This window comes from Sceloporus occidentalis, unplaced genomic scaffold (assembly GCF_023333645.1).
Source record: "Sceloporus occidentalis isolate IW3139 unplaced genomic scaffold, rSceOcc1.0.p SCAF_42, whole genome shotgun sequence".
Taxonomy (NCBI): Eukaryota; Metazoa; Chordata; class Lepidosauria; order Squamata; family Phrynosomatidae; genus Sceloporus; species Sceloporus occidentalis.
Genome location: NW_028317022.1, coordinates 5,844,763 through 5,856,734, shown reverse-complemented (window position 1 = coordinate 5,856,734; position 11,972 = coordinate 5,844,763). Strand labels below are relative to the sequence as shown.

At 38.0% G+C, this 11,972-nt stretch overlaps 1 protein-coding gene across 1 annotated transcript in view; it reads right to left on the bottom strand.

The window, feature by feature from the left end:
- Window positions 1-9,726: 9,726 nt before the first annotated feature.
- The window catches only part of LOC149289892 (monofunctional C1-tetrahydrofolate synthase, mitochondrial-like), an 85,855-nt gene continuing 83,609 nt past the window's right edge, over window positions 9,727-11,972 (bottom strand). Inside the window, exon 27 of the mRNA XM_089490149.1 lies at window positions 9,727-9,816. Within this exon, the coding sequence (XP_089346275.1) occupies window positions 9,727-9,816 (90 nt within the window). The remainder of the gene's footprint in view (window positions 9,817-11,972) is intronic.

The following is an 11,972-nucleotide window of genomic DNA, read 5'->3' as shown; positions in this document are numbered from 1 at the left end:
AACGAACTAGAAATAACATTTACTGAACAGATGTGGTACCGCATAACGCCTATCACCATATACTGAGCCAGACATTGATGGTGGTACAGCGTAATCTCCATCACTATACACTGAGCCATACATTGACGGTAGTGTAGCATAACCCCTATGACTATAAAATAAGCCAGACATTGGCGTGGTAAGGCTGTGTCCCTGAACAGACTACCTGTGCTACTTCTGCAAGCAACCTGCCTATAGCACCCCTACCCCTGAAGCAACCAGTCTATACCACCTCTGCCCCAGAAACATGCAGCTTGTCTGCCACCTCTCCCCCTCAAACAGGCAGCCTTTGTCACCTCTGGCCCTGAAACAGCTTGTCTGTGTCATATCCACCCCTGAAATAGCCTGCCTGTGCCACCTCCACCCCTGAAACAGCCTACCTCTGTCATCACTTCCCCTGATGCCTGCCTGTGCCAAGGTACCCTACCTGTGCCACCTCTGCCCCCTAAACACTTATAACATTGACACTCATTCATCCATTCATTCACGCTTCCACTGCTACATAGTCTGGTGGTGTGCTTTCCACCACTCCATGACACGGCGCATAGGGATCTTCGATTTGTGGGTAGTTGCTTGGCCATAGAAACCCATTTCTGACACACATTGCTTGTGCTGATGTTACTTCCAGAAGCAGATTGGAACTCTGAAGTGAGTAATGCTACAGAGAACAGGTGATATTTGCACACTACATGCTTTTGCACTCAGCGGCCCCACTCTATGAGTGTATGTGGTCTACTGCTTTGTGGTTAAGAACTTATCTCCTCGATGTCTCCACTAGACCAGGGGCATATTTAGCATGGCAGAAATGTTACAAACTGATTGTGGCAATGGTGGCATCTTGTACAAAGACCTGTACAGTAGGACCCATCATTGGTGGCGGAGGGGAGGCTAAAAGAATGATTTGTGCTCCCATTCAACCCCACAAACAGAAAAATGCCCAATAAGGACCTATGTATGTGTGCTTTTTAGCTCAGATCCCAGGAAAAGATCTTCAGGGCTGCTATTACTTTAGCATGTTAGAATTTTACCAAGATAGAGGGTATAGTAACAGCCTCTTTGAACATTCTATTCAAAGAATGTCTGTATTTTTACCTTTTGTTTATGCTTTTTTGCACTTGTATTAGAAAACTCAGGGAATTATATTAAAAGTTACGTCTTAATTTAACTTGCTTTTGGGATTAGAATTCATATTTTGTAAGGATTTAGCTCCTATTTATTTTGGTGGCTGTATTTTTTTTAATCTTGTCTATGGAGATGGCTGCCTCTGTGCTTGAATTTATATACCTGTTAGCAGTAAGTTTGGCTGAAACACCTAAACTATATAATTAATAGGAGTGTCAACATAGAATATCTGGTCCTCCTGCTGGCTTTTTGTCAGAGGAGGGAAGAGGATGCATGTGTTTTCAGGTGGTTTGAGCCCAGGGGATGAACACTGGGGACCAAGGGTGGCTATTTTGTCCCTACAACTGCACAATTCATCCTCATCATGTTCACCATTTAGGATTAATACATTTGCATTTGATTTGAAGTCTATAAATGTGAAATCATACAACCTCTCCATACACTGTCATCTTCATTGGTTCTTTGCCAGGACAAATAATTGAATACTTCTATATTCAATGAAAAACATGAAAATAATATGAGGCTATCCACCTGTAGACTATGGGGTACTGATAGCAGGATGTACATCAACAAGTTGTCCATTGTTCCCAACAGCTCTGGGGTTAATAATATAGTTCTTAGAAAGAGTAGCTGGAAAGCTACAGAGTTTGTGGTTTCCTCGGTCAGTTCAGTGGGTTTTATTAAAGTTAAGCTGAATGCATTCTTGTAATACACACAATCCCAGTGTAAAAAATACTTGAGAAAGAAAAAGAAAGATGATCCTCATTTTAATATTTTGCTTCACAGCAGGGTTTAGAAACACACCATCCATTTTATGTGAAGCAGACAGAAGCTCCTTTGTGTGAATCCCATGAAAAGTCCACAGGGAAGTTTCTTTGAGATACATATAAAACAGAAGCAAATAAACCTAAACCATGTAAAAAAGATATGCAAATAATTAGCCCTAACTAGAATGAAAGAAAAAAAAAATGCACACGTAAGAAACTATGTATTGATTTAGTAAGTATCATACATTCAAAAACAGACACTCTTTTCTTCAGCATTCTACACACTCTGGTAAATTCTGTTACTTTTAGTAATGCCTAGGTGTGTGGCTCGAAACATATTGGGTGATTACCTCTGCCTCGTAACTTGATGTTCTTCTATGATATGCAATTGTATTTTAATAAACAGGCTATTTTTTTCAGTTCATGTCAGTCTGCCCTTTCTTTACATTAGTCAATGGTTAACAGATTATTTAATGTTATAGTGTAACATATTGTTAGGTTCTCCATTTCTACGGTTGTGGATTTTGTAAGAAAAAACATTACCAATTTACCAATAACATTACCAATAGGCAGCTAAGGTGTTTGTCTAGCAGCATGGGCAAAGATAAGTTTAAAAAAAGCATATAAATAGCCAATATGTAGCTCACTGAAAACATTATAGAAAAGCTGGAACTGTTTTTTTTTTTTTTTAAATAAATAAAAGAAAACCCCCCAAACATTTGGTTGGAGTTCCACTTTGCATGGTGTAGCTACCACTCAATCAAAAATCTGGCCTCCTAATAATTTTGTATGAGTTGCACCACCATTCTATTTTAGTTTTTAGTTATTTATAAAACGTCTGGCTTTGAAATGTGAAATAAAATATTTGAAACAATAAAACTACCACTGAACTTCCCCAGTGACTCTTAAGATTGATCTTCCTAGAAACAGTCCATTATGGGTAATGAGTTATTCATACACGGCTTTCAGTACAAAGTCAACCTACCTACAAGGTTCCATACTGAAAAGCAACTATAATTAAATTATCACATTATTTGTTCACAGAAGCTATGGATAACAGTAGCATGTAGTGGTCTCTCACAGATTGGGCTGTTCATAGAAGCTCAGTTTCAGTGACCAAACAAGTTTCTGGGTTATTTTAAGAAAGGGTAGCCCTAGCGGTTTTCTAGGTCTTTAAGTGAGTAGCATCTGTGGCACCATCCTCCTGCAAGCACTTTCTTGCCAACGTAAGATAAAAACTCATGGTGGAACCCCTATTAACCAAGTGTCCTTCGCAACTGCCCCCTTTGATCTATATGGCAGAACCTAGTTCCAACATGAGTACAGGTATCTGTTGCAATATCAAAGTGACTGATCCAGGTGAGGAGATCCTGACGTGGTACCATAGTAAAAAAGGAAAGGTGGGGTGTTTGCACATGCTAATTTGTATTCCAGGTTTTTCAGCTTTAACCGAGACTGAGACACTAAAACAGGACTGGTTCAATCTTGCCGATTCCCTTCACAGATCAACCTTCAGTAATAATTTATTCAGTTTGTTGGAAATTTTCTATCAGTTGACTGCAAAAATAGTAGGGATATTCCGAAATTGCATCTTTGTACCTTGTGCTGTTGTGCTAATGAAACCATTGCTATAGCTACACGCACCTCTCATCAGGCCAACAATCCACAGAAATTCTTATTATATTCCCTTATGATACAAACCTCACAGCTGGCCCATCAAGCTTGCCAAAGGCTTCAGTTCCAAGATGAATGCACTACACACATATATGACCCATCCTCAGAGTAATGCATATTTTCTCTTTACACTTCCTAGTGGAGCAGTCAACTATATGGCTGGAGAATATCATATGTGTTTGCATTTCTTTATCGCCTAAGCATCTGTTGGCGTTCATACTACCCAGCTATCAGCTAAAACAATCAAGCATAATACATTTTCCCTAGAAAATACTGTATGGTTTTATTGGGAATTCTACTAACTATGAATTACAAAGAAACTTTACTGTCAATCATGTGGTCTGTATTATTACATTAAATTGCATTTTATTCATTTTGTTCCATAATCCAACAGATTATATGGTGCTATTACAATAGGGGAGAGTGGAAATGAACAAGGATACCTTCTCAGAGGCCATTGGAAACATTGTAAAGTTGTACATGCAAAATATGGCTACATGAGCTTGTACAAACTTAAACCAGATGATTGGCTTATCTCATAGTTAGGGAGTGGAAAGCACATAAGCACACACTGAAACCAGTTAAGTTCTCCTTCACCAGGGATAGGCAATGGACATGGTTCGAGGACCTTTCTAAAGTTATTTGTTTTTTGAACAATAATAAATAGTTCCCCTAGGTTCAAAAATGCATTAGAATGAATTGTTCTATCCCCTTTACACCCAAAAAAGAAATAGTAATGGATAGATGGTCAAAACAAACACATATACACTTGTCCTTCAATACACCTGGCCATACACACACTTGCCCTTGCACACAAACAACCCAGCATACATTTAACCGTACAAACTTTCCTTCACACAAACACTTTCAAAACACAAACACACTACCTTCTGCTTCCCTTCCCTAACGGAACCCTGAAACAGACCTTAATTGATTTTGGTTTAGAAGGAGATCAATGATCACCATTATGACAATTCAGTCCACTTCTGGATTTTGGTGACTGACACCATTGTCAGTGTACGAACACCTTGCCACCCAGTCATTGCTCCTCTAAGAGCTGGTTTATGCGGAGTGCTTATGACAAGCGCCTGAATCGGTGTATGTGGAGTGTGTCCTTGTGCTATGCTATGGCTAGCCATCCCACCTCTACATGATTACAACTTTCCTCATGTTAAGCAATTAAGCACAGATATAGATTCATGGCTGTCCCTTTAACATGAAAATGCTACTGAAATTACTTAATTGATTTGGCTTTTTATGCATATGCTTCAAGCTATTCCACCACAGCAAACATTCTATTATATGTAGAAAAGCCCGATTGAAATGGGCCAAGTTTATATGCTTTTTTTCCTCTAGCAAATATTAATTTTTAAGAGATTTTTGAGATGTTTTTAACGTGTTGACCTAATTTACGGTGAAACACCTTTTGGAAAGTTGGAAGCAGATTCTTTCCAAGGTTAAAAACATAATTCATATACCAGAGACAATTATTTGTTCAAAAAAACCCTCATCAAAGAAAAAAGCATTTCTGTGCAGTAAGAAACAATTCCATCCACTTTTTGTTATTAAAGTGTTTTCTGCGTGTTTCTGAAAACCATTGGATTAAAGAGAATATATAATGGACAGTGATGACATTGCCTGGGACATTGCCGTGAGCTTCCACACAATGACCTACTGATTCACATTAACTGTAAAAAAAATAAAAAAAAAAACCCTTATGGGGAGCCAGTTAATTTCCACCCAGTCTACCCCTTTTCAAGGGGAAATGTACTTACAATCCTTTGAAGTTCATAATCATAATAGATTTCTTGGTTGTATGCTTCAGTTCTATTGTGATTGGCGGTCTTTGAACTTGCTGCCACTATAAATACAATAAGAACTATCACAAGGATTCTATCTTGAATACCACTTTACGGTTTTTTCAATTAAAATTCTTTAAAATAAGTTGGTCCCCAATTGCCACACAATATATATTTAAATATTTATTAAATCAGTGAAGCTGTAAAGTACCCTTCCCATTTTGAGTCAATGTTTCGTATAAAGAACCAAGCAAAAGAATTTGATTTTCAAGTTCACAAAATTTATTTTTAATGACAAAATATTCGCGGGAAAAAATCTTCTGAACTTCTACTTTTCGGTAATCTCCTTGCAGTTTGGTATTCCTAAAAAAAAAAGAAAAAACATTTTTTTTAATTTTATAAATAAATATTTATACGAAACCTTTTTCCTAAATCTATCCTCAGTTTCAAGGCTTGTTCACAGAGTAAAACAAATTCTGCAGATGTAGCATAATAAGAATTCTACATAAATTATGTTCATTTGAACTTTTTGGCATGGTTATTGCACCACTTTTACCATTTTGAACCAGAATTGCTCTTTTTATAGCTTGACTGTAAATAAAACACTGATATATATTATAAATCAAGGGTAAAAATAATAAGTACCTGGAAATACACACAGTGTTCTTAACTAATCCGTATAATGAGCCATATCATAGTTTTAATAAGTTTCAGTATAGAAAGAGCCTCATTCACTTAAAGTAGCAGACAGGGCACTGCCAGGAACCTGGGCCCATCCACTTACCATGTTTAATCCCATTTGAAACAAAACCCCCATCCTCCAGGTGCTGGCTTCCATATGAAGTAGGCCCTCATGGGAAGGGGACATTCTACGTATGTTAACAACTGTTATGTAAGAAGAACCTTACTATATGCCCATCAGAAATTATAGCAACACAGGGCAGTTCAGATTAATAAACCAGTAGTACTCATACTGAAGTTGTTCCGCGTGCTGAAAAGTCATATAATCACAAAGTACTACAGTTAATGGGCAGTGAATTTGCGTGTAATGTAAACACTCATCTTCAGTACATTATAAAGTTTATACTTTAGCCTGGTTTTATAGACCATGTAATACAGCAGTATTAAAGATTACATGCCTTTATATCTGACCTTTTTCCGCAGTAATTTATTCTTTCCTTAATAAAAAAACAAGCTGTTTATTGTGTGGAAACTGAAGACACAGAATTCTAACATTACCATCCGGTTCACTCACTAAAGGGAGAGTTGATAAGAGTTTGCAGGAGAGTTGTGGTTTCCGCGTCTTTACAGTTTACAGTTTGGCTGGCCATGTATAATGTACAGCTAAATCAGCAAGAATTCTTCAAAGTCTTCTCCACTGTTGAATTATGCAGGGCCAAGCTGTTGGAGAAACCAACCAGTATTGCTCCATCATCATGAATAGTTGAGTGAGGGAGTTGAAACCATCAGTATCCTACCAACACTGACTTTAGTGATTAAACATCTGTGTCCTAATTACTGTCCCTATTTAAATCTATCCTTCTACCGATCCATTCATCCACCCAATACCTGCCTACCTTCATCTCATAGGTTTAAATTATTAAGTGAAGAACTCGAGAGACCCAAACCTTTTGATTCATAGAAGAATTTAAAATGAGATCCCATAGACACAAAGCCATCAAGTTCACAGAGACATACCACTGTGTGGATAACCAACAGCATGTGGGGAAATACCAATGAGAAAATTACATGAAAGAATCAAGAACCTAATAAAATAATGAAGCTTAGATGACTTATAACTCAATTGCAGATGGATAAACAGCAGGATTTGCCTTGTGACACAGTCATGAGAGGCTGTCCATGTTACATGAGGAGAACACAATGAATAGCTGGATTTACGACTACTTCTGAATCTTTCAGCTGTGCAAATATCAGATCACCGTATGAAGCCCAAGGCTCCAGACCAGCGCAAGGGAAAGGGTAGTGTGATCACCGTAGTGCACAACAGGATGGGATGCTCATGTGTTACCTTTTCCCCCCTCTTTGTGGAGTTGAAAAATCTTAACAACTCAGTTCTTTGTATCACAGATCCTTGGTTTTTGTAGAAAACCAAAACAAACCTACATATCTTTTATAGGAAAGCTAAATTAAAAACAACTGACATTAAAATAATTGCCACACAAAGGCTTCGTCATTTACTAGCAATGAGGTTTCTCTCATTCTGGTTTACAAAACAGTTTTTCTGAGGAAGAAGAAAAAGAACTATGAAGGCCCATTCTTGTGTAATATATTAACAATAGTAGCCTATGAGTAAGTGCTAATGTGGGAAACACATTAGGTGGACAGCTTGTTGTGCGTTTCACTCTGTCTGCACCATACATTTTTTAAGTATTGCACAATATCCTCTCTTTTGTGCACGTGTACCTAGTTTCTGTAATCCTCACCCTAATACATAAATTATTCCTATATTAACAATCAGTTTATTTTAGGTTAGGATATATGAGGAGGTTCTGGTTAACTGCATTATACAAGTCTTTAATCCAGAAAAGACATGTAGCCCTCCAGCTGTTACTAAACACCCATAGTGCCAGCTAACCTTAAGACTTCTGGCAGATCATGGTAGGCGCAGGCTCACAGGAGCTTGAGGGCAACTTACTACAGGAGCTATCCTAACATTTTGGCTGTCAGAGTCAAGGGGTATGACTTGAGGCAGGGGGTGGGCAGGGAAATGGCTACCTCCCATACCCCAACAGCCACCCCCTGCACCCCATTGCATACCATTGTGAGTTGGCCAGGTGGGGGAAAAGGACCATGTCTCCATATCAGGGCTGTCTTGTGAAACAAACAAAAATCCCCACTTTCAGGATCTATGCAAACAATGGATTTCCAGAGTTTTAGAAAAGCACCGTACAGCTTTAAGGAAAAAGAATCATCAGACCAGACTGGATAGATTTGTGGAATTCATTATGTGCCCTTCCAGTCCTTGCAAAAAGTGTAGCAACAAACATTTCCACATCTCTCTGTCTCAGACAGAAAGCCTTTAGAGCAGTATAAAACTTTATTTGGAAACTAAAGCAGGAAGCAGAATGCATTAGTCTAATATCTCCCAAGCACTTCAGGCATGTGAACCCATTAAAATGCTGAGACCCAACAAGAACGAATATTAAAATACCATCTTCTCCTGGGCTACATGATAACCATATCATAACAAGAGTCACAACACTTCTTGAATCATGATCCTTTCAAGACAGGAATAAGACAAGAAAAGTAATGAACCTTAAATATGTTTCTACTTTAGCAAAAAACAGTCGGGGGGGGACTATGACATAAAGCACATAAATAAGGATTTAAATAAAAAAAATATTAACACAATTAAAAGTATTTACTTACTAAAAACAAAATACACAGCCGTATTTGGATAGTCTGTGCAGGTTTTGCATCTGTGTTTTCATGGTTTGCATAATGTTTGCTGACTTGGGCTTTTAAAAATTGCTGGGAAAATTACTTTTTTTTTTTTTTTTTTTTTTATAGGTTAAGGGGGAGCCTTAAGTTTTATTGTTTTGTTTAATAATGTAAAACCAATCTCGACAATTTCAGCAGATCTTGGGTCACAAATAATCTCCCTGCATTTTAACACGTGGCCCTGTAACACAGAACCACCAAACTATAATCTTGCCACAACCATGTATTAAGGCAGGGCCAATCGGGGCTTTCTTGCAGAAAAACTGACCAGACCCGACGATGAATATACATAATTATAAATACAAGACTACCATGGCGAAGACTTGAAATACCGAATATATAAAAAATATCAAAAGCTTTTCAAGAGAATCTCAAATACGGTAATACTAATAAACCTGTGAAACATTGTTTTACAAATCCGATTGGCATTTGGAATAAGTAAGCCAGTTGATTTGGATCTACCTACAGAGGCTGCAGGTACATATGAAGCCATGTGTCATGGTCCATGCAGCACTGGAAACCATAAAACTACCCAATCTATACTTGTTCCAAGCAAGAGTTAACTTTCAATACAAACTTTTCAAATAGAGAAAACATAACTAGACAGACAGTGCTAGCTTTCCTGGGATTTCCGATATCCCTGCAGTCAATGGAAACATGCAGAATGGTTAAGAGGATGTCCAGGATCAATAACCTATACACGATTTTGGGTTTTCCCTTATACACATAATTTTGTTACACAATCTAGGAGTAGATTGTCTGCAATAAATTGTAATTTTTTTATTGTACACAATTAATACAAGAAAAGCACTATTTAGGAACAATATTTATAGAACAGATATTTCCAAATACCCAATACTCACCTAAAAGAGACCTTTTATTTCCTCGGTCACAGGGTCAAGGTCAATATCGTAGAAACAGGGTCTGGTTGGGAGTCCGGGCATCGTGCTCATCTGCAGAAAAATAAAAATAAATTTACTACCCATATTCCACATTTGGTCACAGTTAGTTACCTATTTATCATTAATCAGTCGAGACGATAATTTGATTGCTCTGCGAGACTTGAGATAATAGGATCACAATAGGGAAAGTCATATTTTCCATTTCATACAAGGCCAGTATGAAAGGGCATTGATGCAACATCATGTAACCTGATAAGCATTCTGGCTTAGTGTCGGGATGGTATGGCCAACATACAAAGTTCTCATGCTGCTTACTCATACCTACGCATGATGGTGGTGATGGTGATGGAGTGTCTAGTAGACTAAGGTTGCCAGTGTTGAAAAATTTTATTGTAGGGCTAATAAAACATAACATATTCGAAGGTTTCAATTATGTTTGTCACCAATAAAAATCTCGTGCAGTAACATTATGGGCAGAATAGGTGCTTACATAACAAAGTCAATGCACTGTGCCAAAAAATTACGTGTGTTAAAACTGCCCTAAATTCACTTTATTGGAAACATCTTGGTAAGTCCCCTTCAGCAAACCAAGAAAATTTGGACAATGCTATACTTCCAACTATGTGGGGGAAATGCCCTTTTCTATTCCCGCATGACTTTGCCCCAGTGTACAAAGCAAATTCCATAAAGACATGGTTGGATGAGTTTGGTGTGGAAGAAAATCACTGGTCTGCACAGAGCCCTGACCTCAATCCCATCGAACATCTTTGAGATGAACTGGAACCTAGATTGAGAGCCAGGCCTTCTCGTCCAACATGAGTGCCTGACCTCACAAATCCTCTACTGGATGAATGGGCAAAAAATCCCACAGAAACACTCCAAAATCTTGTGGAAAGCCTATTAAGAAGAGTGGAAGCTGTTATAGCTGCAGAAGGGGGACCAACTACATATGAATGTCTATGTATTTAGAATGCAATGTCCATACCAAAGTCCCTGTTGGTGTAATGGTCAAATGTCCTAATACTTGTCCACATGGTGTATTTACCCCACCTGAATGACTCTCTCCCAGGATTAATAGTAGTAACAGTAGAGGATTAGACTATATTCCAATATGTTCAGGTACTTAAAGGGTTAAATGCAAGAACCCCTTTCGTTCATGTTGAAATTACTGGGCTATTAGCATTTTAAATTATTATATAAGGAAAAAAAGGTCAACATTCCACTTGCAACATACGAAGTAACGTGTTTATATTTGGCCACAAAATGATTTATAGGTATAGATTTTATCACCTAGTATAAGCATTAGGTATGCAGACTCAATTACACTGGCTTTCAGCCACTCAGCATGTACAGCTAGACCTCTAATATTTTAGATTTCCTCCTGTCAAACAATGTTGGGCGATACCTGATTGTACATGACACCTTTGTAGACTGCTGCTCAATACAGACTAGAAAAGCTCTCGATTTTCAGGCACCAGCACTTGTGTGGTGGAAAGTTGGCACGAGGGGCTAATGATATAGTTTGACAGAATACAAGGTGACAGGGTAGTCATGTATGATATGTAGACTTAGCTGGGAGGAAAGGACACCCCTTAAATAAGTATAAATTTTCATGTGCTTGACATAAAACTAGTATTCCAGTAATAAACTCAGTATATTGTACAATAAATAGTGAAATTAAAGTAATAAGCCGTTTTAGAAATCCCTAAATTATTTTTTTTAGCAGCTGGCAGTTGGACGGTTACAAATTCCTCATCCAGGAGGTAGCCGATAAATAATCAGAGTAGGAAAGGAAAATGAAAAGCCCCCACCATTCACTATTTAATGTCCAACTCCTTGTGATAGCAAATATTCTATAATATGGGTTCAACTGGATTTTAGTTATGTAGACTGGACTATAATGCTGGACAACACTGGAGCAGAAAAGACTGAGTGCTAATTCACTAACTGCCCGGCAGCTAACAGGGAAACTGAATTACAACAAGCTTATTTCCCATTAATGGCCAAAGACACTTATTGAGTGATAATTTGTCAAGAAAAGCATGAAGAACAGAAGGCTAGGAGAGCAATTCGAAGCATAGTAATGGGTGAGTTGGGAATAAGTAATGTTCTGTATGTGTGATTGGTGGGATGTAACGAGAGTGGAAAGTAAATTGTGACAAGAGAAATAAGCTGTGTCGTGGTCAAGGTCAACTAGCTGGTGCACT